General features: G+C 46.8%; 1 protein-coding gene across 4 annotated transcripts in view; it reads right to left on the reverse strand.

Annotated features, from left to right (window-relative positions):
• The window catches only part of LMF1 (lipase maturation factor 1), a 185,141-nt gene that overhangs the window by 57,840 nt on the left and 100,394 nt on the right, over positions 1–26,907 (reverse strand). For all 4 annotated transcript variants that reach the window (XM_061349227.1, XM_061349225.1, XM_061349226.1 and 1 more), the window contains one exon: positions 1,873–2,040. In XM_061349227.1, coding sequence (XP_061205211.1) covers positions 1,873–2,040 — 168 coding nt within the window. The remainder of the gene's footprint in view (positions 1–1,872; positions 2,041–26,907) is intronic.

The following is a 26,907-nucleotide window of genomic DNA, read 5'->3' on the forward strand; positions in this document are numbered from 1 at the left end:
ATCTTGAAAAGCAGAATTAAGTGGTATATCAACATTAAACTTTATTGCTTCCTTTGCAGAGCAGGAGTATTGTCAATAAAAGTCATTCTGAATGAAGAAAAGGGCAGTAAATATTAAATAAACAGGTTTTTGTTGAAATGCTATAAATGCACCAGAGCTGCATTTTACACTGGGACCTTTTTCTCCCTTGCAGACTCCCCTCATGATAGAAATAAGTCAGTAATTGCAAACTATCAATAAAGCACCAGTTAAAGGGTGGTTAGATGCATGCATTTACAATATGCCATTATGAGCCTTTACTGGATGTAGTTGGGTTTTCTCAGATCCCACTGGCTCCGTCTGAAGTCCCCCGGCATACAAACACTCCTGCTGCTCATTAGGGACCCTCAGAGGAGCCATGTGGGTGCTGGAGGTGAGGATGTCTTCACTATGGGGGTGCTGAGGCGCTGGCACAGGGTGCCCAGAGAAGCTGTGGCTGCCCCATCCCTGGCAGTGTTCAAGGCCAGGTTGGACACAGGGGCTTGGAGCAAGCTGCTCTAGTGGAAGGTGCCCCTGCCCGTGGCAGGGGTTGGAGCTGGAGGAGCTTTAAGGTCCCTTCTAGTGCAAACCAGACTGACTCTATGACATTCTGCCCTGCCCCAAAACAGAGAAGCTGTGCCAAAGCATGGAATTTGGTAATGTGGCTTTGTTTTCTGGTAGGCCACTCGCTGTGTTCTGCTTATTTCTGGGTCCACCCACCCTAGAATGAGCCTGTGCCACCTTCCCTACACCTCCGTATACACAAAAGTATTTCTACTCACAATTCCTGCTTGCTATCTGATCTCCACCATGTCTCAATATCTGCCTGCTTCTGCAACAAGCAGATGACAAGAGACTGGATGTTTTGTTTTGCCCATGAGACAAAAGAGCAGTGTTTTTATGGTTGGGCTGAAGATATCCCTCCAGTGACACTCAAAACCTCAGCGATGCCTGTCACAAACACAACTGGCACCACATGGTGCAATGCTCAGAGACATATTTGAGTCAGACCTCTTCTGCCCCACTGCCAGGACCTCCAGCTGCCTGAGAAGATCCATCCCAACAAACCAAACCCAATGCCAAAAGGTGTGCTGAGGGTGCAGAGGCACAAGCTGTATGTTCAGGGGTATCTGCACACAACGAGACATGTTTCGGAAGAAAGAGTGGGCATCTCTGTGAGGTACACATACAGGAGCTTCTGTCCTCTGACTTCGATGTAGATTTATTTATTTCATGTGCAAAAACCACCCAACACCCCAAAAGCAACTGGAATATAAATGCCGTTATTTTCACTACGAACCCTGCCTCAGAAAATCTGGTGGTTGTAAAAAACCAGTTCAAACATCTTCAGAGATAAAGAACAGCCCTGGAATGTTAAATGTATATATATGTACATAAATCCCTTCAAAGGGTGAATGATGTCTATAAAAATTAGCTTTTGGAGAGATTGCAAGTATTCATCCCAGCCGTCCTGGGCTGACATTTCTCTGCCATCCATATGAGCAGAAACCAAACCAGCAGCTGAACCTCCAGAAACACACTATGAGCAGTCACACCAGTGCAAACCACCTGAGAGCCAACAGCTCAGAGCTGTGAATCATCTTGATTCACTTGAGCCTGAACCCTTGACCTGGCACTTGAGTCAGTTCCTTTGGATGCTGCTCCAGGAGCCCCACATGTGCCCACATCCTCATGTGAGGACAGTGTGTACACCTTGGTCACCCAAGTTCCAGCCTGCCCCACAGCTAGGCAAGAAGCACAGGAAGCAGGAGAGATGTTACAGGCTTCCAACTCTCTCTGCTCCGTCCTGGGTGAAGATGTGATCCTTTGGAATCCAACCCAGAAGCAACTCACCTGGAAAAGGATCTGCAGGAGGCCATGCACGATGCACATCCGCCGCCCCAGGAACAGGAAGAATGGCACCACCAGCTCAATGAAGTGATTGACCAAGGTCTCGAAGCGATGAAACCACCATGGTGAGCGATGCATAAAGTAGGCAATAGGGTTGGGCACTGGCTGCGTCTGAAAGATGGAGAGGAAGAGAATCAAGCCCCATCCAACGCTCATTATTGAGGGAGCTACAGAGCTCTTGGCCTTTTCCCTTATTTCTTTCCCCATGTTTACTCACAGGAGAATCAACCTTTGCCTCTGGGCACTCATTTCTCGTTAGACAAAATTACTTAATTCATTTTTTTTTCATGCAACCCAAGGAATCTTTAAGCCAAAAGATCTTTTAAAAAGCAAGAGTTCCAATTCTCTCTTTTTTCACAACTGAACCCCAGTTATATTAAATTAAAGCACTATTTAATACTGAAACGTTACACGTAGCTCGACCCCGACGGATGTTCAGTTGCTCTGCATGAGCGCTGCAGAGCATCAGAGCAGTTAAGCAGATACAGAAACTGAGGGAAAGATTTTCTGAGGGTCACACAGTAGGTCAGAGGGAGGCAGGAATGGAAACCAGATTTCCAAACCTAGGAGATATCCTTTCAAAATGTTTGAATTTGAAATAAATGTAGTGGTGGAGCTGCTTTCCAAACTTGTAATTGGGGAGAGGGAAGCACAATGCCTCTAAACATGCTATCCTGGTTAAGGTATTTACATACTGGCCTTGTGACAATATTATTCTTCTATCAGCCTGACATTTTTTGACACTGGGAGATCTTCCCTCCAGGATAATAAAGCTGCAAACTTCACAAAGGAAATAAACCCAAACCCTGATATGTCAATAACTGTCCCCCACCAAGGAAATTCTGCCACTTCAGCATAAAGAATGAAGGTTTTAATTTCAAAATTAAAATTTCAATTTATCTTTGCATATCTGAGAAGCTCAAATCCACTGGAATTGTTTTAAAGCTGTGATAAGAAAAAAATAAGAGGATGGAGACACAAATTTTAATTGAAGGAGACACAACACATCTTTAAATTATTTGTAGTTAAATCAAAAATACAAACAAAACAGGGGAAATACTGTACTATGCATGGCAACCAAGCGTGCTTCCACTGCCAAATCCCACAACTATTGTAATTCCTTATTAGCAAAGCTGGGATTAATAAAGTTGTTGCTTTATATGGGTTTGAGGCTGCTGTAACCCCTTAGGACAGGAGACCGCATCCTTCCTTCCTCGGACAGCAGCGCCGGATGGAGCGGTGTCGGGGTCACGGAGCTCTGCCAAGTCCACTCCAGCAAGAGGGTGGGAGGTCAGGGCAGACCCCCGGGTGCCACTGAGGGTCCTTCCCCTTCACATGGGACCTGTTTTGAGTTAATGTGCTTGTTGGACTGCCCTGAGCATTCCCAGAACATCAGGGAGGCTCACACAGAGATTTTTTTACCTTGATCCCAAATTGCTGAGAAATGCTTTTATCCTTCCAAAAAGGCAGGTTGCTTCCTTGGCTTCTGCTGCTCTAATTTTTAAGGAAAACTGACCTAGATGAGGGATCAGGCCTACAGGTTGTAGCATTTAGCCTGAGATGAGCTGGTTTCCGGCGTGTAACTGCCTGATCCCAACACACTGGAGCTGCAGGAAGGTGGCATTCCTGCTTCTCCTCCTGCTAGTTTCCCCATTGACACCTGGGGACCATGAAGAATAGGCAGCATTACACATTTAATCACATACCTATATGTGTCATTAAATCTCATCCTGTGATGGCACTGAGCAGTTATTCATTTGATTTTGGCTTTGCAGGGCTGGGCTGACACTGTTTAATGTTCAAGCAAAGACCATCCTGAGCTATTGAACATGCCATTTGGTTCCCAAATCCGCTTCCTCTCCATCACATGATCACGCTGATGCCCTTGTCTATCAAAGCCAATTGCAACCATCAAACACTCCTTGTTGATTTGGGCTGGGACTCGAGGTATCACCCCCAAATCTGCTGTGCTTAAGGGCAGAAAGAAAAATCTTGCCTCTGGTCCTAAAATGGTTTGGGTTGGAAAAGACCTTAAAGCTTATCCAGTTCCAGTCCTCTGCCACAGGCAGGGACACCTTCCACTAGAGCAGGGTGCTCCAAGCCCCTGTGTCCAACCTGGCCTTGAACACTGCCAGGGATGGGGCAGTCACAGCTTCTCTGGGTTGTTCCTGCAAGCAGAAGGAAGTTCTTGGACTGGACTCACGTAGCAGCCACATTTGGGCCAGCATGGGAGCATGATTTTAGCAGCAGCCTAATTCTTAACCTGAAGCAGAAATGGGGAAAAGGGAGAAGCAAAGCACAGAAACCTGGTGTGGGTTAATAATTCACTCCCAGGTGCTATAGCATCGCCATCCTTCACCCTATCAGCACCAACACAATCACAGAGTCAGGGGGCAATGCTGTGAGACAGGCAAGATAACTCAAATGACAAGCAAGACTGAAGTCTAAACCAGCAGCAGATACACCACAAATAACACACAGGTCCTCAGCGTTTGCTTCTACAGAGGGAGAGAAACACTTTGATAAGAGCAGTGCTGGGACCCTTCCTCCCCACCACTGCTCTGCATGTAAACCTTGACTGTGTAAAACAAGACACAGTGATAGAGAAGGGATTCACATGTATCAGAAATTCATTAGAAGGCTGCTGGGGGAGGAGAGCACTCTGTGTGTGTGTGTGTGTGTGTGTTCCTCCCAATGCCTTCCAGATGCTGTGAGCCACGGGTGCAGCACAGCACCCGTTTCCCAGGAAGAAAGCTGTGTTTACTCGGGAAGGGGAGCTGAGACAAGAGCAAAGACCCAGAGCGACGTGTGAATCACCACCCTGCTGCACACAGGCACCTGTGATGCTGGAAAGCTTTATGGGGTCTTTTTACATGCGAGCTGACCACTGCCCACGGGTGCTGGGGCACCCAACATCCTGTCCAGTGGGTCCCACTGCACCCAGATGGGGCTGGGGAGAGCACCTGAAGCACAATGCTGAGGTTAGAGAGGAAACATGCCCAATGCAGGCATGCTTAGTGCTCTCCAAGTGTACTCGTACCATAGAATCCCAGACTGGTTTGGGTTGGAAGGGACCTTAAAGCTCATTTGGGTCCAGTCCCTGCCACAGGCAGGGACCCCTTCCACTGGAGCAGCTTCCTCCAAGCCCTTGTGTCCAACCTGGCCTTGAACGCTGCCAGGGATGGGGCAGCCACAGCTTCTCTGGGCACCCTGTGCCAGTGCCTCAGCACCCTCACAGGGAACAGCTTCTGCCTAAGAGCTCAGCTCAGTCTCCCCTCTGGCAGATTAAAGCCATTCCCCTTGTTCTGTCCTTACAGGCCCTTGTCAAAAACCCCTCTCCAGGTTTCTTGTCCTATGGAAACATCGCAGCGGTGTCGGAGGCAATGTGTCAAAGGCTGGGAGGAGGGAAAAGCATTCCAGGATCACTTCACCTCCTGGTTTCACTGGGGATTTTGAGCTTTACACTTTGCTTTGTGGCTGCTTTGCAAGGAGAAGCATTCAAGGAAGCAGCCAGGAGTTTCCCTGCATTGAGAACTGTGAATTCCTGACACACAGGCACAGAATCACGCGGCTCCAAGTCAGATGCGGGTAAATAAGCAAGCCCAAGTCAGAGAGGAACAGAGCAGAGCCCTTGCCTCCAACAAGCCCCGTTTCTGGCTACCTCTGTGAAACATAAAATGTTTTTAAATCAAAAAGCGATTAGCAAAGCCCAGCTTTATGTGTCAGCACAAGGTGCAACATCATAAACCTTCTGCCTCCCTCACACCTCCCGCAGCCGGAGAAACACTGCGCTGCAAATGGGGTTGGAACTCAGATGGGGGAAAATTAATTCCATAATTCACAGGGCAGATTTGTAATGTGTGACTGCGGGGAGACACTCGGGGGGGCTGCATGAATTGGGGGTCACCAGCTAAGGCATGTTCTCTGGCTTGTATCGACCAGGTTTTATGAGGGCTGGGAACAGAGTCTAAAAATACGCACAATAAACCGGGGTTTTCTCCCTAAGGGGTCTATGGTTTAATTATGTTCTTAGTGAGAACCATTAAAGTGCTAAGTACCTGAAGACTCCTAATTTACTAAACTATACGCTACTAAAACCCAACAGAAGGCTATTATACACCAGAGTAAACGCTCTTCTCTGGGACTGTAAATGCACATGGTCTCCTCTCAGCCTCCTTATTGGTGTGGTATTACATAAACTTCGACAGAGTATTTAATCCCACTGTTAGATATCCCAGCCTAGCCTAAGGAAAGCTCCAGGTCTCCTATACGTGTGTGTGAAAACAAGCCCCACATTGTCCTTGAACAACCCACTGCTCAGGCAGGGCTGGGGATGTTATTCCTACAGTGTAAGTGGCACAACTCTCACGCACGTAAGCATGATGTTGGACAGGGAAGACCCTGCTCAACATCACAAATGAGAAGAAGCCCAGAGATACATCAAGTAAGTTTTATCCTTTCCAATGATGGGTTTTTACCTTCCTTCACAGTAAACCACGTCAGAGCTTTGGGAGCCTCTGTTTTATCTGCTCGCTTGTCCAAGCACCTCAACAGTTCAAACTCACAATGCACCTTTCAAAGACCAGTAGCAAGTTCTGAACGAATCAGCTTCAAAAAGGTGAACAACAACTCTATTATTCTACCTGTTTGTTTAAGGTAAACTCAAATTATTTATCGATTCAGATAACCCAAAGTATACTTGGCATTAGTATTAAAACAACACTAAGGACAGCCTTTCAAAACACCCCCTGGGTGCCTGTCACAGAAATCCGGGTGAATAACAAAGCAAGCCCTAATATTCCTACACACTGTAGATGCTATCATTTCTTCTGCCATTGAAAGGCACCTATTTAACCAAAGTGCTCAAATCCGAGTGCACCTAATGGCAGAAAAATCTTGAAAAACAAAAGGAAATGGAACAAGAGCAAATATGAATAAATGATGAGAGGAAGCAGCTATTTGGTCAAAAGAAATAGGATTAACTTGGCACAATGAACACTGCAGTAACAGCTTGAGGGCACCGGAGGCTCCAACAGTCAAAAGGGAGGGAAGCCTCTGGCACAAGAAGAAAGGTGTGAAGAATGTCCTTGCTCACTGGATGGGGTTGGACTAGATGACCCCTGAAGGTCCCTTCCAAACCAAACTATCCTACAAACCTAAGACAACCCTGGAAAACCAGGCTGTGAGGTGCTCTGAAGGTTTTCCTGAGCGTTTGTGGAAGGTAAAGATGAACTGTAAAGCACAAGTTCCCCAGCTTCCCAAGGCACTGAGGCATGAACTCATCAAAGAAAAGCTCTTGATTCTCTTGTACTTTGGACCAAAACATAAAAAGGATTCTCCATCACAGAGCATAATTTGATCAACATGATCCAACAGACTGTTTCCCTGCCAGCCTATTCTGCTTCAGATCTTGACCCTTCCTCCTTACGCATCTGCAGATCAAAGCTCCACGTTCCCAAACCCAAGCAGAAACGGCTTCTCAGCCCTGTGCAGGAGAGCAGGAGGCAGAGAGGAGATAAACTGGGTCACTCACAGCTGCTGGGAAGTGTGGGAAGACGCGTGTCTTGACTGGAGTCAGACCATCTCTTGCACTACAGTAACCAGCAACTGCAAAACACCCTTCCTCATAACAGGGGGAGATGATGGAGAGCTGCTGCTTCCTCATGGTGAGGCTTTTGTGGTAGGAGCTCTACGTGCACAGCAGCCTTGATTGATGAACACCACAGTGATTTTGCATGAAGATACACATGTAGGCAAGGGTTTTGAAAGGAAATTGAGCAGCAAACTGCTCAGCCTCTTGTGTAAGCCCCAGCGGTACCCTGTGCTGTGTATATTTTATACACACATTCATGTGCAAGGCTTCCACATGCGTGCTCACATACTTCATACACAACAGCTAACCAGTTAAAAATAGGCCCTTTGAAGCTTTCCACTTATTAATACGATTCCAATCAAAATAAATTCCTAAGAAATAAATGAAAAAGTTGTATTTATTTTACAATGCACAGATCTAATGTCTGAGTGGGTCACAAGGGGCTGGCTCTTCAGTAACGCAACATCAAAATAACTAAGTCTTGATAGATGTATTGAAAAGTTCCCTGCATGTCCTTGCTGGGCAGAGCTTCCCTTGTCCAGTCAATAGTAATATTCAGTTCATAGAAAAACATACTGGAATCTGCCTGCTTTAAGACAGCAACCCAAGCCAAGGAGATGTGTGTTTGACTCGGTGCCAGCACGACCATAAAATGTTGGCAATTTAGTAGAGACGTAGTGCCGCGCCACTCTCCCAAAGGACCTAAATAAACTTCAGATGGAGAACATATATTTTTACTTTTTATATATATAAATCTGCTGTTTCATTTTTAACTCCTTTCCCCGACCATTCCCTCTGTCTAAGGGCTTTCAAAGCTGAAACAGGTCCCTCCTGCTGCCGGCTGAGCGAAGCCTCAGCAATGAAAAGTTAAAAGCATGAAAAATCAGAGAAATGATTCACGTCTGGGCCTTGGGTTTCTTGGGGAGTGATGGCTGCACATGAGGCTGCACACGCCGGAGGGGAAAGGGGCTTGGGAGAAAACTCTGCTGTGCAATTTCATGCCTCGGTGTCATAGAACATCCCAAGGAATTCTTTTTTTGCCCTGTTCACAAAGTTGCGCTTGCAAAGTTACCAGCGGAGGTGAAACCTTCCTGCCACATCCCTTACATTCAGCTACAAAGCCAAGCTCTGCTCTTGATGACTCAGTCCCTGAGTTAACACCAGTGAGGATGGACTTGTCCAGGGGGACAGAGAAATGACGGATTTGGGAATTCCAACATGTTGCGTGGGGGCAGAGGGATCTATAGCTGCACTGTTTGCTTTTCCAGGCTGCACCCTACCTCCTGGTCAGAGCCATCCTTCTCCAATAACAAAGACCACATTCCCACAGCCCACAGCATACCTGTTTATTGACACTACTCCTCCATAGCGTGCCTCTGAGCTGCTGGCTGTACATAGAGTTAATTGTGGATGTGTTACAGATTCACCTATTTATTCTGTACATTCTTGGAGGGGTCCAGAGCTAAAATTACACAAGGAACCACTGAGCTGTTCAGGCTATTTATTTGTTCAAAATCCCTTTAAAATAATTACCAGGGCCTGGAACAGACATCTTGGCTCTGGTGGGACCAGAAGAAGCTGGTGAAACCAACTATGGGACATTACTGCCTTTGAGGAGAAGGCTTGTTTGTTAAGAGGACCAGAGATGGGTCATGCTTGGTTTAGGGAGTGGACTAGGCTGGAAGGTATGCCTGGAAGAAACAGGAGCTAAGGGCAATACCTGCTTACTATGAAGTTCCCACCCCAAAGGCAACAGGGGAGCTGAAGCAATCCTTAGAATCATGGAATGGTTTGGGTTGGAAAGGACCTTAAGATCACTCAGTTCCAACCCCCTGCCACAGACAGGGACACCTTCCGCTAGAGCAGCTTGCTCCAAGCCCCTGTGTCTAACCTGGCCTTGAGCACTGCCAGGGATGGGGCAGCCACAGCTTCTCTGGGCACCCTGTCCCAGCGCCTCAGCACCCTCACAGGGAAGAGCTTCTGCCAAAGATCTAATCCTCCAGGTTTGATAGCCAGTTGCCATCAGGCGGTGCTTTCCCGGTGCATCTCATACTCGAGATTTCCTGACACAGAACCACGTTCCCCGGCCAGGGCTCTCGGATGGAGCTCACCTTTCCCAGTGGATCACGAGGCAGGTCTCTCACCAATATTTTAAATTGCCATTTAAGAACATATTGCAAATGTGATCCTTTAATTGGTCACTCTTATGGCTCTCTATTAGAGAAGACAAGTTTTTCCACACAAGGTAAATCCCTGCGAAAGCACTGAAAATGTTTAAAAACAACTCAGTCCTGATATATTTATTATATATTTCTCTCTATATAAATAATTTCATGAAAAGGAACGTACTGAGTGGAAACTCCATTTAAAATGTGATCCCAGATGGTGGCAAAGCTCTAAAATTGCAAGGCAACATGTAAAGAAAGATTAACGACCTCAAACAGGCACAAATTTATGAGGTGAAAGCCCCTGTAATCCTAGAGAAAAATGATACCAAACCTTAGACTAGACAGCTAGAAAATACCTCTGCTTAATTCATGTGGCCTCTGCCATTTTACATTTTCTTTCAATACACATTACTTTGGGGTTCATTAAGCCCTTTCTCCTGCAGGGCAGAGCTATCGCTTTGGTACGTGAGCACGATGATGGATTTGCCAGCTCGCACTAGGCACCCCCTTATCAGGTAAAGCAGGTAACAGCTACACTGACACATGCTGGGAATAAGCATTTGAAAGGACAGAAAAGAGCCAGGACACCACATCAAGCACTTACCATCACTGCAAGACCCAAAGCTCCACCATTAAGTGGACTGAGATGACAGTTTCCAACACTAAAGCTCATGCAGTTCCTCATTCTACCCAAGAACACAACATTTTGAAGGAAAGGATGTCACCATTTCACCCCAAAGAGCATGGGTCACCCCAGCAGCCAGCACCTTCCATGCTGGTGGTTGTAGACAGGACCAGATGGGACCTCTGGGTCCCACAGCCCATTTCCCCTGAGATCTTTGGCACCACAAAGATCCCCTTGTTCATGCCTCTGATAATTCCCCTCTGTGACCTCTGCAAAGGCAATTGTATGGTCTTCTCTGGACCACTCTACTACAGTATTTTTTCTGCCAGACTTTTCCTCTAACTGGGATTTTCTGACCTTTCCAGCAGAGTTCCTGGCACGCTCTAGTCGATAACAGCCATGGAATAATATCAAAATCTTTGTGGTGTTAAACCAGGGCCAACAAAAGGATATTCAGTCAACACCACACAGCAAGACAGCACAGAGCCCACATGGCTGCTTTGCTGAGCTCACTGCTTCAAAACATGGTTATTCCCTGGCTTGCTATGAACTGTGGATGCAGCAGATGAGCAGAGAACTTCAGATGCAGCACCAGGACACTGCCTGTACATGGACAACCATAACCTATAGGTACAACAGGGATGAGGATGCATGAACCAAATAAAGGTTTCTGTCTCCCATCAGAAGCTTCTCCTTCTTTGGGGATGTACCTTGAAAGCCAAATCCTCTGCTGCAGAAAGAGGGTGCTCGTTCTGAACACCTTTTCAAGCATCTTTGCAATGGCTATGCCTGCTCAAGCAGACCTGGAGACCCCAGGCTTCAACCTACCATTCATGATTAAATGCGTACCGCGGCTGCTCTCCCAAAGGCCCTCATTACTTCATTTCTTTTCCCCTTTCAAAAGTCCAGTGCTAACCCCAGGATCATATCTCCTTCAGAGGGCTCTTTTTTTCTGGTGTGTGCTCATAAATACATCGTTCAGCACCAGGCCAAGGAACACACGGGCAAAACCCATGGGCAGCGAACGCCAGCAAAGCGCCGGCTCGTGCCTGTGTTTGCATTAGGCAGTTTCGTGGCCTGGACATTTACACTTGGGTTAGTTTGGGGCTTTTTTTTTTTTTCCATAGCTTGAGACAAACAGTGGGATCTTTCATAAAACGTGTTCACAAAGGGTAAATTGTGCCATTAGGAACCGACTACCTGGATGGTCATTTGAATTCTGCAAACTGGAACGCCACGGCGCTCCATGCCAAATCCAGCGCCCGGAGCAGGAGGGGGAACTTGGCATCATGGGCTGCCTGGTTTAACTCTCCAACTGCCCAAGAGACAGTGGGATCAGCATCTTCTGTCTCAAATGTGGGTGTTTCAAGCACCCAGCTGGTTTGAGCAGTGTTGGAAATGAAACATCCACAGAGTGGAAAGGGGCTAACGGTACAGTATGAAGACATCCTGGTGCTGAGAAGCTCTGCAAGTCTCAGTCTGGGCTTTACTGAGAACACTTTGAGCCAAGTCAGAAAAAGGAGGAGAATAATGTAAATTGAAACTTTCACATTGAAATGAAACAAAAAGAGGGATGCCAACACTGACCAGTTGGTTTTGCAAGGCTGGAAAGGGTGAAACAAGTTGAAGAAGGTCAGGTCCCATCCACCCTCCTGGATGTTTGTGCAAAGAGCTGCCATGTGTTCCTATAAAGCTGTAACTTAAAACAACCTTCCAAAATAACACAAACCCCCCTCAAAATGACTCTTCACTTCATTGGAAAGCTGCAAAAAAACGGGATGGCCATCATTAGGAATAAGTGTGTAGCCCAAGAGCCACAGCTCAGAGCCTTTAAGAAGCCCTGGGCAAGGCTTCTGGGGTGGGTAACATCAGTGAAGTCTGCTCCTCTGTGCTCTAGTTGTTGTGGCAGCAAATTAATACATTTTTATTTCTTTATAACCTGGTCACTAAAGGCAAGATGAAAATAAATGTCCTTGGGATTTGAGAAAGTACAGAGTATGGAGCTACTCCACCCTTCTGTACTGAGAAGTAGACCAAAGTACTACCTGGAGCAGGCAGAAGATGTCTGTGCTCCTCTAGACCTCATCTCTTTGCTTCAGACACTGAAATAGGGATTTCTAACACATGTTCTCATCTTGTTTCACACGTTCTTACAGCCCATTTTTCAGAGTAACTCTGACAATTTTGCCACATACATTCTCCAATGCACTGACAGGTCTGGCATGGTTATAACAAAGATGTAAATTTGTTTCTTAATCCAAAATGGTTACACCAATTCAATCCAAGTCGAATACACAGATAAAATAAGATGTGGTGTATAGCTTATCCCTGTTCTCCTCTAGAAACTACATTGGTATAAACACTATTTCTCTGTAGCTGAATTAGTGTGGCTCCTGGATACACTGTACGCAGGCAAAAAGATGTCTCTGTGATATATTCTTGGTCAAAAGGGCATTTTAAATGCGCAGATAGATTATTCATCCCTTTCACTGGGTACCTAGTGATGCTCACACTAAGGCTGCAGATTGCTTTACTCTGTCTGAGGCACCAGCTCTGTAGAACAGGATTCAGACCTGCATCTCCTGTTCATCTAAGGGCACTTGTAGAGCAGGGCGGAATAAAAATAATCCTGTTTGTTTCCTAGTGAAAAAAAAGGAAAAAAAGATCTGCCAAAGCATGAGAATCTGGGAAGCAGCAAGTGTCACCTCCTGCCATTCTGCCCCCCTCAAACATCAAAGCAGGAAAAAGCAGGTAGCTGGGCCAAAGATGTAGCCAAAAGCTTAGCAGAGCTTGCTTCTGTTTTAAGCTTTCTCCCTAGTAACAAAGGATGCAGACTGGAAGAATTTAGGACAAGTAAAACAATTCACAAGAAAGCTCTTTGCCGTCAGGAGGTGATGACTAAACTCTTTCAACAGTTGGATGAATCCAGCAGCCAGTCCTGCTCTTTCTTGCCAATGAGCTGCACCTCAACAGCCATTTAACAGGAACTTCATCTTCCTCCACAGAAACCATTCAAAGAACTATTGTTTTTATAAATGAAAGGGTTAAAATAGTGACTCCTTACAAAGAGAAGACCATATGCTAGGAAGTAATACACACAGTGACACAGCTAAAAATATTCTGCTAAAGCCAGGAAACAGGCTTGGGCATCTTTGGACATCTGAATACAAAAGTGAGCTTGTTCTAGATGTCCTCATCCTGCTCAAGGCCTTCCTTGGGTAAAAATACTAACTCCCTATACTTTTCAGGACAATTTAGGAATGGGAAGTTCTACATTAATAACCCTGGTGGTTTACCTTCCAGCACAAAAACGTGACAGACTTTCAGAAGCACGCATGTGTTAAATGAGAGAGACCTGAGGTCGCTGGAGGGGATGGGTCAAGTCTCTCCCACCAGCACCAAGCCACGTGCATCTGAACACTCATATCCTTTCGCCTCAAGGTCCATCATGTACCACACTTGTGTAATCCCCTCGCTTGTTTTGTAAGTGTTGCTTGTTTCTATGCTTTTCTAAAGCAAATAAATAAGTCCCATTGACAGATAAATTCCACCCAATAAATGTGTTGCTCTGTTATCCCTGTGGACATAATAAAGCCTTCACACTTGTCCCGAGTTGCAGCACTTGCAAATCATCGTTATAAATAAGACTGCCAACCTCAGCCAAATGTCTCAATTTTAATAAAGCCTTTTACCTCCTTTCCTAACACTAAATAACATCCCAGAGTAGGAGCTCGGAGCCTGAGCAGTCAAGAGGGATGGCAGCCCCCTTGCTCCGGCTTGGTGCCACAGTGCCCGTGCTGCTCGGTCCCGGTGCTGCTGCCGTGGTGTTTACCCAGGCTGGGGTTTGGGGCTGGATTTCTCACATATTCCCATACCACTGGCACCAGCCCATCTCCCCTGGGGAGAGACACGCGCCTGCCCCAAACACTGCACCCATTGATGCCGCGGGGCTGAGGCGATGCTGGGGCGGCGGCAATGGGGGGGTGTGTGTTTGCCTGATGAAGTTAGGTTCTCGCTGGGTATTTAATATTCCCCGTCATGCAGGCCTGGTTCTCCTTGAGCCTGCCTGTCAGTTAAGCCCAGGGATGTTTATTTTAACGGCCACTTGTGGTCAAGGCTGGTGCCAGTTGTACGGCATCAGTTACGCAGATTTAACACTGGGGACTCGGCCCCCGGCTCCCAGAGCACAGAAGGCAGCCAGGGCCGCCCCAGCCTAATGTGAAACAACTGAACTCTTCCAGCAGTCCCTGTTCCAGCTTTAACCCTTGCTGAGCAGGAGCTGGGCTGTCTCACCCACAGCTGAGCCTTCCTGCTGGCTACAGATGTTGTCCTTGTGTCCATCCCACTGGGCTTTGTCCTTTCTCCCACTCCCTCAAACCCCCTGGGGCAAAAAGCCTTGTTGGGGTGATGATCTGAAAGTGCAAGAAAATGTGTTCAGTTGCTTAAGGAAACAGCTTTCTGGGGAAGAAGAGGATTTTTATTGCTTGCATGGATTTATCATTACCCCAAAGGCACAGCAAACTTCTGCTGGGAGGGATGCTCAGGGGCGAGAGTGGCATGCTCAGCATTTCTGTCTGGTGAAGCCCTGGCCACCACCACGTCCCCTGCAGCTACAACCAGGTGACACAAAGCCAAGCCATCCACTCACACCCTCCTCCTGAGGACAGGAGCCTGGCTTCACCCTTCCTCCCCAAACCCAAGCCTCGTGGAGAGCAACGCAACACAGTCCCTGCCGCTAAGCAAGAGCCAGGAGTATGCTAAAACGTTAAATAAACTGTGGCCTGCAGCAAAATTATGCATCATTTCTGATCATCTGGATGGTCTCCAAGATGCTAATCAGCCCCAGATTAAGCCATCAACCAAACTGATGAGCAATCACATTCTGTCAGTACAGCTGGACATCATTACTTGGGAGCTGATCTTTCACCAGAGAGGGAAGGCTGCTTTTTGCCATTGATCAAACTGGAAGAGAGGGAAGTGGGAGGACTACAGAAGACCTGCACTGAGTTGCCATGGTCTCTCCACCCCAGCGGCTCCAGCTCCCTGCCCTACATGTGCTCACCATCCAAGGACCACTGCCTTTAGCATAGACGCTGCTGCCGTGCCAACCAGAAACCATCGGGAAACAACTGCTCCCGGTCTCAAGGCAGGCACGTGTGGAAGTGTTTTGCTGAGTTACTAGACGTCAAGAGGCAGATATGTTCTCCATGGAGAACCATCAGCCTGTGGAAGTGCTGCAAACTGACAATCACAGATACTGTTAATAGCTGTGTGGAACAACAATTAACAGAAACCTGCTAATGGCAAAATACAGAGGAAATCTCAGCATTGCAGTGCTCAAATCCCAAATTCATTTGTTGGGAATTTGTTAATGGGAACAGATTCAAGGGTTGTTCATAACGTAACCCCGCTGGGTTTGCAGTTCTAGCTGAGACCAGAGCTGTTCTCTAAGAGTAAACTATTTACAACTGGAGGAGAAGCAGTTTGGGTATCTAACAGGGAGATATGTCTGGAAGAATCACTACAAAACACTCACCCTGAATTTCTTGCTTTAAAAATAATGAAATATTTAAATAGAATATATGAATGCTAGCAATTTTAATTAAGAGAAGGATTTTTTTTAAGGTACTTTAATACAGCTAAAGAGGAAATAACTACAGTTGCTGTCAGGGAATTTACTCTTTCCAGATCTCAGACACAGCACTGTGTCTCCAAACAATTCCTTCCCTATGGTTTTCTCATCTGTGTCAGTTTTTCCATAGCCAATGCACCCCACATTTTATTAGGCTGTATTGAGATATGAGAGGGTCCCATTCTTCCAGCCCTCCCCAGTGTCACTGCACATCTGGCTGCCACTGGGAGCCAGCACTGGCCCAAGTCCTCCCTCCATAATACAGCAGTAGATTTTAAGTGATGATCATCATAGAAAGCCTAAGAAGTGAGGACATAATTCACTGTGTACAGCTGAAACTCTCCCATGTGTTATATAGGTGACTAATACCCCAGTGAAATCTCCTCTGGTAACTTTACATACAAGGAGGAGTTTCTCCTCTCTGTAATTCCTTTGCTGCTTTAGTTGAACCTGCACCAAGTGCCTTCCTCAAGCCCCATTACCTCTGATGAACAGCTCATTTCTAAGCCCTGCATTTGCAATGTCTTTTTCAGCTTCTAGAATCTTATATAAAATCACAGATTAATATATTAATCATAGACTGGTTTGGGCTGGAAGGGACCTTGAATATCATCTAATTCCAACCCCCTGCCAAAGCAGGGACACCTTCCACTAGACCAGGTTGCTCCAAGCTGCATCCAACCTAGCCTAGAAGAAACCACCTATTTCAGAGCAGGTGAGCACGGTGATGGAGATGAAACAAGAACACAAGCTCAGACACTTTATAATAAACCCCTGGGAATACGAAGGCAAAGCAGTGTTGTGTTAAAACTCAAGACTAATTTCAAGTCTTGTTCCTTAGTGCAAAAGCTGGAAACAAGCCCAAAAGCAAACGGCAGAGGGAAAAAATAATAACCAGGCCAATTGTATATTTCTCCTGGAAATTCCATGTCGGAATGGACCTCGCGACTCACACTCACAGGCTCCAGTTTCAATAAATCAACACAGCGTGCAGGGAACAGTAGCACGAGTCTTTCTGTCTTTCCATAATACACCCAGGTAAAATCACCGTGAAGCCAAGAACAAAATGCCCATTCTTCCTGGTGCTTGGCAAGGGGACAAATTACTTTCTGCACCTCTCTGTGTTGAAGGACTCGTTATTAAATGCAGTCTAAGCTGCCTTTCCAGCTGTACTTAAATCAAGGGCAAAATAAAGCCAACGCCACTGTCCACAAGAAATTCAGAGCGCAAAAGAGCAATGTTGGGATGAGGCCACCCCCACGCACGTCTCTGCCTACCCAAGTATTTAAATCATGTGGATTTGCAATACAGAGCAGAGCCAATAATTCAGGGATGATTCCAAGTGTCTAAGCCTAGTCCTGAGCATCTCAGTGCCAAGAAAGAGCAAAAAAGAAGGTGAGAGTGAGCTCAGAGCTGTCCCGTTTGCTCATCCCAACTGCGTTTGCACAAAATACCCTGTTAGTTTTGTTTGGAGAGCAGTTTGTCCGTGTCTGGGAGCCAGTTATCCTGAATGATGAGGAAATATGGAGACAGGGAGAGATCGGAGCAGAAAGCTTGATAAAGACATGGTGTAACTTAAGGGAGAAAAGGAGTGCAGAAGAACTGATGTGGCTAAAACTCTGTATTAAATCAATGCTATATTAAATCAACACCATGGGCCAGGACAGAAGAGGAGTCTCTCCGTTCCTCAGTCCCACACCTCCTCTATAATGACGTTTCATGCCACTTCTGCTACAAATCATTTCACATTTCCTTTATAATCCCTCTCCTTTGTGCAGCATAAATTACTTACTGGGAAGCACCAGGAGCTGAAACGCAGCGCAGGCGGAATCTCAGAGGATGAGGGCCTCCCATCATGAGCTCCCACAAGCTGCCAGGTGGGAAGAGTCAGGGCTTGTAACCAGTCTTTTCTGTTCTAACTCAGTGGGATTGCTGGTGGGAGCAGAAAATGTCTAGAGAGACTTGAAAAACATCAAATCTGTCTCTTTTTTCTCCCCTGAAATGTGACTTTTCAGTCTTTTGGCACAGGCGCTTTGGGAAGGAACAACAAAATCCCTTCTCTACAGTAACGTGGTTTATTACAATCACAACCAGAGCGTGCAAATGGGCAGTGGGTCCAACCCTCTGAATCAGCTCTGGAAGCCTCTCCTGTACCAGTGGAAGCAGGGGAAGATGTTTCCCCAGCCAGTGACCCTGTGTGCTACAGGGGAAAGCAAAGGCTTTTGGATCAGCCTCTACCATAACAAGAGTCAAATGAAAAACAGCCACAGGCTCATCCTTTTGGGGGTGCCATGCACAGGTAATTTGGATTTTCCATCACATTCTTCTGCATTTCTGCAGTGAGGCAAACTTTCCCCCGAATAACCCCTCAGCTATTTGTTGTTATTACATTACATCTTCAGCTTGCCACATAAAACACCTTGGAGAATTTGTGCCTTCCATAAAGCATTTAAAAAGTAAGCTCCTCGCCCACACAAGCAGCTCAGTGCACTACAAGCATGCACTGACCCCAAAATAAGAGTTGTTATAACCTATGTATTAGCGATTAACACGTTACCAAGTTAATGCATTAATTAAAGTAGAATTTACAGATAACTTAAGCCAGGAAGCAAAACTCTTTACCAGCATTTGCCATCAGACCTTCCATAGCTCACCACAGCCAGCAGCTTCCTTCTATACTTAGGGGAAAAAATAGTTACGAACTGCTAAGCATTGCTTTGTGCTAAGATGGTACTTGCTGTTAATAGCTTTGCACTCCCAGGGACCAGGAAGAAACCATGGGAAGAGCAGCCAACTCCGGAAAGCACTGAGAGACCCTCTGGGTCAGATGGACCAGAGAGTCTGCAACATCCCCCCCGGATGCAGGAAACGCTACAGAAAAGTATGGATAAGGATAATTTTAATCACACTTAGAAACTGGGGCCATTTCAGCTCCATAATGATGACGCTTTACAATCTGTCATCATCTTTAAGCAGATGTGGCTGGGCTGGGAGTGCAGGCGAGGCTGTGTCAACCCCAGCCCCTCTCCCATCCACACTGATTCATTTTTTCCACCTTTTCACCTCACTGCCAGCAAACATATTAAAACTACTCCAATTATTTTCTCCATGCAAACATTGCTGGGGTTCATCTTACAAAACTCAGGTACTTGAAGGCAATCCCCATGTGAATAAAGAACTAAATCAGAATTTTTCACTTACAAGATCTGATAGTCTTACCCTAGAGCAGAAGTTCTCAATATGTAGAGCACACGAAACTCATTTCTAATGTTCCCAACCAACAAAGCAATAGATGTTGAATGAACACCCTCTTCCGCTCTTCAACCAGCTTTGGTGCAGCGCAGTTTTGCACGCTCACAAGCGGTTACAATGCCCAAGCCCCACAATTTCATCTACAAAGCTGATATGTACATAGACAAATATGTATTTACAACCTGACTAAGCACCTGCGCAGGGTCTTGACCCTATGGACCAAAGTACAAAAGCGTCCTGGAGTTGCACATACTTTTGCTCACATCTTTTGGGAAGTCTGCATCTCTCTGTAGATACCTGGAACAGGCAGAACAACTCAGTCCTGTGCTTGATACAATGTGCTAAGGGCTAAAGGAATTCTACATAAGCTTCTAATCCAACAGTATGTCTTAACTTAAAAAGAACTCAACTCCAAAAATGTGATTCCAACAGCCCCTTCACCTGCAGCACGTCTGAACATCCAGCTGGTCTTCAAGACAACACAACTGAGAGGTTGGACGGAAAAGCCATACATAGAAGTTGGGGTTTATAAGCCTGCATTCCATAGGATGAGAAGGAAAACATCAGCACATTTAGGGAGAGGAGGAGAAGAGCTTCAAATGCAAATCCATTTCTCATTCTGCTCTGTGATGACGGAGACCCCAGCAAGTCACAGCTACAGCACTCACACCAGAGATGCAATTTCCATTCTTTTTTACTTCAAGAGAGCAGGTCTCTGGCAATCTAGGGAACTGATACCAGCTACCAAAGAGATTTGCAGAGGTTCAGGAGGATGGATGTTAAGTCACTGCAGAGCAAACCCAAGGGCAGCCTGGTTATAGAATTCAGATTGATACGAATTTGTCTTCAGCACTTTGGTTTCCCCCTCCAGCCAACACCTTGAAAAAGTCTCATTAAAAAGTCACTGTCCTCCTCTCATGAGCTTTGAGAGGCAAAGCAAAGAGCAACTGACTTTCTAAAGTATTGTAAGACTTGGATGAATTAATAAATACAGATAAAGAAGCACAGGAAAGGAGAAGAGTGGGGACAAATCACTGCCTGAAGGATTCCCTTCCCAGATTCCATGAATCAGTCACAAAGAAGCTACCAGGAATGTGAAAAATATGCTTTTATTCTTATCCTGGTTATGTTTAAAGAGGATTTTTACATGATCAGGGACCTCTTTGTGCAGACAGTGCCAATAGGTGTCAGCTTGCAGCAAGAAACTGGGAGCCCTTCGCAGGTCTAAGCCTTCAGCAGCCACCGCTTCCCTCAATGGGTCAATGTTTGCTGCTGCCCCAGCGCCGCGCCGGCTGCAAGCAGCACAGTGTGTTGTTGGAAGGAACTGGATCCCTCCCCTCCTCCTGCCCTGGAACGGCTTTAACGAGGAGTGTGGTTCCCGATGGATATGGAAAAACTAACACCGGCGGCTGCTGCTGCTGTCGGGAGGAAAATGGGCTCCTTGGAATCAAAACAAGAGGTGGCTCCGAGGAGATGTGGGGAGTGATGCAGGGGAAGGGTTTGTGCCCAGCCCTCCCTGGGGACCTGCACGTAGCATCTCCCCAGCTTCTGTAACATCACTGGTACAACTTCAGTGAGGAGATACAACCATGTCACCATGGTCTGTCAGGCTGTGTGCTGCTGGCAGCTCCTACTGTCACTTACACCAGTGATAAAGAGCTGGTTGGGGGACCCTCTGAGGCTCCCAGCACAAAAGGGACGTGGAGCTGTTGGAGCGAGGCCAGAGAGGCCACAAAGATGCTTTGAGGCCTGGAGCATCTCTGATCTGGAGCCAGGCTGAGAGAACTGGGCTTGTTCAGCCTGGAGAAGAGAAGGCTCCTTGAGGTTAGAACTTAGAGCAGCTCCAGCACGTAAAGGGGCTGCAGGAAACCTGAAGAGGGGCTTTGGAAAAGGGCCTGTAGGGATAGGCCAAGGGGAATGGCTTTAACTTGCCAGAGGGGAGACTGAGATGAGCTCTTAGGCAGAAGCTCTTCCCTGTGAGGCGCTGGCACAGGGTGCTCAGAGAACCTGTGGCTGCCCCATCCCTGGCAGTGCTCAAGGCCAGGTTGGACACAGGGGCTTGGAGCAAGCTGCTCTAGTGGAAGGGGTCCCTGGATGATCCAGGAACTAGATGATAGTTAATACCCCTTCTAACCCAAGCCATTATTTCATTTTATAACCTCTAAAGACCAACAACCCCCATTCTGGCTGGACCAGCGAAGAAGAGGAGTGATGAAGAGAAGGAACTGAAAGAGCAGGGAACCCACCTGGAAGAGCTCTGTCCCAGGAGGAAGAACAGGCAGATAGGGTGGCTCTCCTAAGTGCGCTATAACTTAAGCCTGGCTGCAGGGGGATGAGGAGGCTGTAACAGACTCCTGTTTGGTCTGATCAAGGTCTGTACAACATGGTTGAGTGGGATAACACAAGAGGGGCACCATAAGTGGGGCAGGAAGCACAGAAGGTGGTCTGGTCCAAGCCCAGGGGAGCAGGAGGTAACCTGCTCCTGGGTGTTGGGCCAAGGGGTCAGGATGGGATCCAGGTGAGCCAGCACGGCAGAGCTGGACAGGGGATCAGATCCAACTCTAGAAGGAACCAAGGACCAAGCAAGCCGGTTTCCCAAAGCCAGCTGGACGGAGATCAGAGACAAGGCAGGCCTCAATGGCAGTCCAGCTCCTCTGGTGCAAATCTCCCACCTCATGGATGTGATCCAGGTCCTGCAGAGCTAATGGAGCAGTAACTTTTTCCAAAAACAAGAGATGTTGAGAGCACCGGTGTCCGGGGCTGCTGGAGAGGAGGGCAAAAGGCAACGGCAGCTCCTCCAAAAGGGCTGCTTTGTCCAACAGCAACGTCTGAATTTCATCTCTTATGGCTTCTCCATAAAGAAAATACACAATGTCAAAGCCCAACTACCAAATCCTGCCCAGCAGTTTGGGCACAAACAGCCCCAAAATGCCCGTGCCTCAATCTCCAGCTACAGTGACATGGAGCCCCTGCAAACAAGGCTCTGCTCTTCCATTTCAGAAGGTTTTTGACCTTTCCTTATCCTTCGGTTATGCTTCATACCAGCCACCCCTCACCACAGGGAATGGGATCTGCTACATAAGAGGAAAACAGTGACTGCTGAATAGGAGGATGAACAACTGAAAGAAACTCAGAGTAACTGTGATTAAAAGAAGTGCATGGATACAACTGAGATTTCCAGCGCTGTTCAAAAGAAGAAATTAAGCTATTAAATTCTATATATATAATATTAACATACTGTTTTATTAATGTGTTATTATTATTAAAGCAATATCACAGAATGGTTTGGGTTGGAAAGGACCTTAAAGCTCACCCAGTTCCAGGCTCCTGCCACAGGCAGGGACATCTTCCATTGGATCAGGTTGCTCCAAGCCCCATGTGCCATTACACCAAAATACACTTTCATAATAACTCTGGTGTAAAACCGTTAACCATAAATTTTAGGCTGAAATCATCAGTGGTGATAACTTTGAATCCTAAAAATCAATTCTTAAGATATTTAATTATTTTAAATTTCTAGTAAAAACTCCCTGTCAGGTTTTACTAAGGGAATTTTTCACTTTCAGCAGGAATTTGAACATAGAGAATTACACATGGATCACATCCATAGCCAAATCACAGACACTAGTGCACAAACAGTGATAATTCACTTACCAGCAACCTCCTTGTTGTGTGGGAAAGGGTTAATTCCAGCCACATTGGAGCTTTATTGTGTGCACAGCCAGAATTAGCTTACACTACAAAATGAAACACCGTGAAAGCTGTACTGCATTAACGTGAGTGGAACTACATAATAATTTATGAACTGGACTCTGGTTTACACCACAGACAAACAATCACGAGGCAGGAGGTCTTAGGAAGCCCAGGGTTAAAGGTGATTGCATATTACCTGAACTTCCCTTCAATAACTCAACACATGACTATTAGCCTGCTTTATCTGGCTCTATTAAGAAGAGCTGATGAAAACTTTTAATCTGCTTCCAAATGGCTCCAGGCACTGGGTAGATATTCTTTTGTTTTGCTGGGAGCACTGAAATAAAACAAAACCCATGGAGCTCCACTCGCCAGCCATTGTTAGAACCTGAAGAGCAGGGTCCTTGCAATGGGTACCCCGCTTTGGGTGATCCAGCCCTGCCTGCACCCTGTCCTGTGCAGGCAGTGATGCTGAGCACACCCAGCAGGCACCCGTAGCCATGCTCCAGGTCAAACTAAACCAAATCAGCACTTGGCACAAGGGACCTTTCTGTTCTGGGAACATTTCACAGCTTTAATTGCACCATTGGTTTATTCTACTTATAAATGTTATTGCAAGTGGTTTCCCTCCTTACATTACCAGTCCTGCCACCAGACAGCCCTGATCGCACACCACATCCCAAGAAGCCCTTTATAGGATGCTCCTGGAAGGGTTTGTTCAGCCTGGAGAGGAGAAGGCTCCTGAAGGGGAGATCTTATAACAGTCTTCCAATAGCTGTAAGAAAACTGAAGTGGGACTTTTTACAAGGGTCTGTAGGAACAGGACATGGGTGAATGGCTTTAACTGGCCAGAGAGGAGACTGAGATGAGCTCTTAGGCAGAAGCTCTTCCCTGTGAGGGCGCTGAGGCGCTAGCACAGGGTGCCCAGAGAAGCTGTGGCTGCCCCATCCCTGGCAGTGCTCAAGGCCAGGTTGGACACAGGGGCTTGGAGCAAGCTGCTCCAGTGGAAGGTGTCCCTGCCTGTGGCAGGGGTTGGGGCTGGATGAGCTTTAAGGTCCCTTCAACACAAACCATTCTGTGATTCTATGAAACCTCAATCTTAAATTACCACCAACTTACTACAAGTGACAAATTCCCTCATAACCCTCAATTATGATGAACAGCCTCTGCATGCTCACTGCCTGAATGGCAGCTTTGCTCCAAGCAACCCTTGCTCTAAGGAACCCTAAGAACTGCCTCTGCCTCTCCTGCTCCCAGAGCATCCCACACTGTAACAGGGCCCAGGGCTGCTCCTTGTCCCCATTCTCCGCTGTTCTTGGACATGGGAAGGCAGCACCAAACACTGAGCAAATTCAAACACTTTTTGCCCCAAAATAGCATGACTTTGGCTGACAGTAAAGAATGACCTTATGTTCGTGCCAACAAAGTTTCCCAAAATAATCCTTTCATGGGTTTCTGTGATAGCAGCTGTGAGCATTTCAAAGCACGAGCATTAACAGGGGTGTTCCCCCTGCTCCTTTTCAGCTTGGCAATACTACAATTAAACAATAGATTTAATTTCTTGATTAAAAGCTGTACTACATGGCTACTGCTTTATTGTTTTGCATAATTGTTTTACTATAGTGATTACAGGGTTGAAACAAAGACTGGGCCCTGCCTCAAGGAGCTTACACTCGTAGTTACTGATAAATAATTACTACCTTAATTAAGGTAGCAGCTATCTATAGCTCCAGCCCTAATGCCTGTTGTTGCTCTTACAAAGACACATCCAAAAAGCAGTGGAGCCCCTGGAAGAGTCTCATCCACTTCTGCAGCTGAAAGTCAGAGTCCAGAGACCTGGATAGCACTGCTCCGGGAAAATGCTGATGTCCCTGGGAGGGACTAGGCTTGGGAAGGACCCCGGCATCCTCTGCTCTAGTGGAAGGTGTCCCTGCCCATGGCTGGGGGTTGGAACTGAATGAGCTTTAAGGTCCCTTCAACCCAAACCAGTCTGGGATTCTATGATCTGGGCACACAGGCATGTCTTGATGGACAAGCTCCGTCTCCCTGCTCCAGGACATTGCAGTGCATCACTTTTAAACAAGGATGGAATTAACCCAATGTGTGACCATATCCCGCAGCTCCAGCCACTTTGTGTGCAATGTGTGCGTGTATTAAAGGAAAATAAACAGAACTAAATTGGAAATCCTGGAAACAGGTTATTTATTTGCACTGCAAGCAATGACAGAGGCATCTACTGCCTCAAAGCTGCTACAGACTGAAGCAACTGTTTAAGAAGAACAAATTGGGGATGTTTAAGTAACTTGGAACAGAAATAAACAGTGTGGGTCTGAAGCAGAGTGAAAATATGGAGCAGCCACCAGAACCTGTCAAATTCAATGTAAGAAATGAAAGATCTTAATGACAGTGACTGCACATTGTCAGAGTTGCTTGGGCTGTGCTTCACCCCAACAGATTATTTACCTTTCCAGCCAAATCCATCATCCGCCTGACATTCCCAGCAAACACAAACAAGGAAACTCGGCTTTGTTGCTGAGTTTTAGGGAGAGCAATAACAAACAAAGAGGAAGATGGATAAGTCTGTGCTCTACCTGCTCCAGGCCGGCACTGGGAACCCCTCTGCACGTGATGGTTTCTAAACAGCTCCGGAAAACGGGAATCAAGACACAAGGACAGAATCCTCTGTTAGCCACCGGTTGCACCTGACATAACACAGCCTTTCCTTGTCCCCAGGACAGTAAATACCCTTTGATCAGGGCAGTCACCCCACTGGGACAGGCACCTGCCAGTGCCCGGGGCCTCGGCGCCCCAGTGAGCAGGAATGATGTAGGATGGGACCACCGGCAAACGCTAGGCTCACCGATTCCCAAGGGGTTTTCCAGGACAGAATGGCTCAGACAGGGCAGAAACAGCAGGAGATGAGTTATTTTGTTCACTCCCCTCTGCTCAATGTGCTGAGCACACCCTTCTGCCCCATCCCAGACGGAAGAAGTACGGCACTAACATCACCTTCCTGTTCAACCCATGGGACACCAACTAAATTTGGGTTAACTTGTGCTACTGGTTAGCACCAGCCTGGTAAGAACTTTATTTGCTTGGTTTCCAGGCAAGGAAGAGGAGGACAAGGGGGACAACTGTCTGCAGTCCCATGGGACCTGCACCTCAGATAACCATACTGGTCCCAGGGATGTGCAGCTCCCATGGCTTGGGAGTCCATGGTTTCCTCCGTGCCCACCACCAGCCCCTGAGCACCATCAAACCCCTCAGTGACCACAGGTACTGAGGGATGGCAGACAGGAAGGCAACGAGGGCAAGGGCCAGAGCACCTCATATTTCTAAGGATGCAAACCACAGAAGCTCTAAAATATAAACCTTTGTGCTTAAAACAGACCTCAGCCCAAAAGCACATGTATTTTAGTAACTGACCTCTTGGGTATAAACAAGGTAGAAAGGCAACAAGGTCTGCTGCTGCTTCTCTTTACACAGAAGTCTGTAAAGCCCAAAACATCCCGTTCTGCCCCAGACTCCCAAACACCGAGGGTCTGACACTGAAACCTGGTGTCTCCCTTGTACATGTGGTCCTTCATCGTGTGCTAAAACAATCAGGTGGTATTGCTATGACACATGGAAGCTGCTGCCTACCAGACTGATGGATATATCCTTATTTCTGCTTGTCTGTCTGTCTCTGCTTGTCCATCTGCTCATCATATCACAGAATCCCAGACTGGTTTGGGTTGGAAGGGACCTTAAAGCTCATCCAATTCCAACTCCTGCCACAGGAAGGGACACCTTCCACTAGAGCAGGTTGCTCCAAGCCCCATCCAACCTTTGCTCCCTACCCAAACAGTACTGGGCACAACCACATCCAAACCCCAAGCTGGGGCTCTGGGGCTCCTCTCCACACTGGGAATCTCAAGAAACAACATCTGAAAGCCTTACTCCCAAAGCTGTGGGACCACCAAGGGTCTGCTCCTGCCACTGAGCCAGGCACAGTGCAGGGTTTGCTGTGGCTTTT

The sequence above is a fragment of the Neopsephotus bourkii genome, unplaced genomic scaffold (assembly GCF_033783945.1).
Source record: "Neopsephotus bourkii isolate Nb327-2 ecotype Australia unplaced genomic scaffold, CSIRO-AGI_Nbou_v1 NB_384, whole genome shotgun sequence".
Lineage (NCBI taxonomy): Eukaryota > Metazoa > Chordata > Aves > Psittaciformes > Psittacidae > Neopsephotus > Neopsephotus bourkii.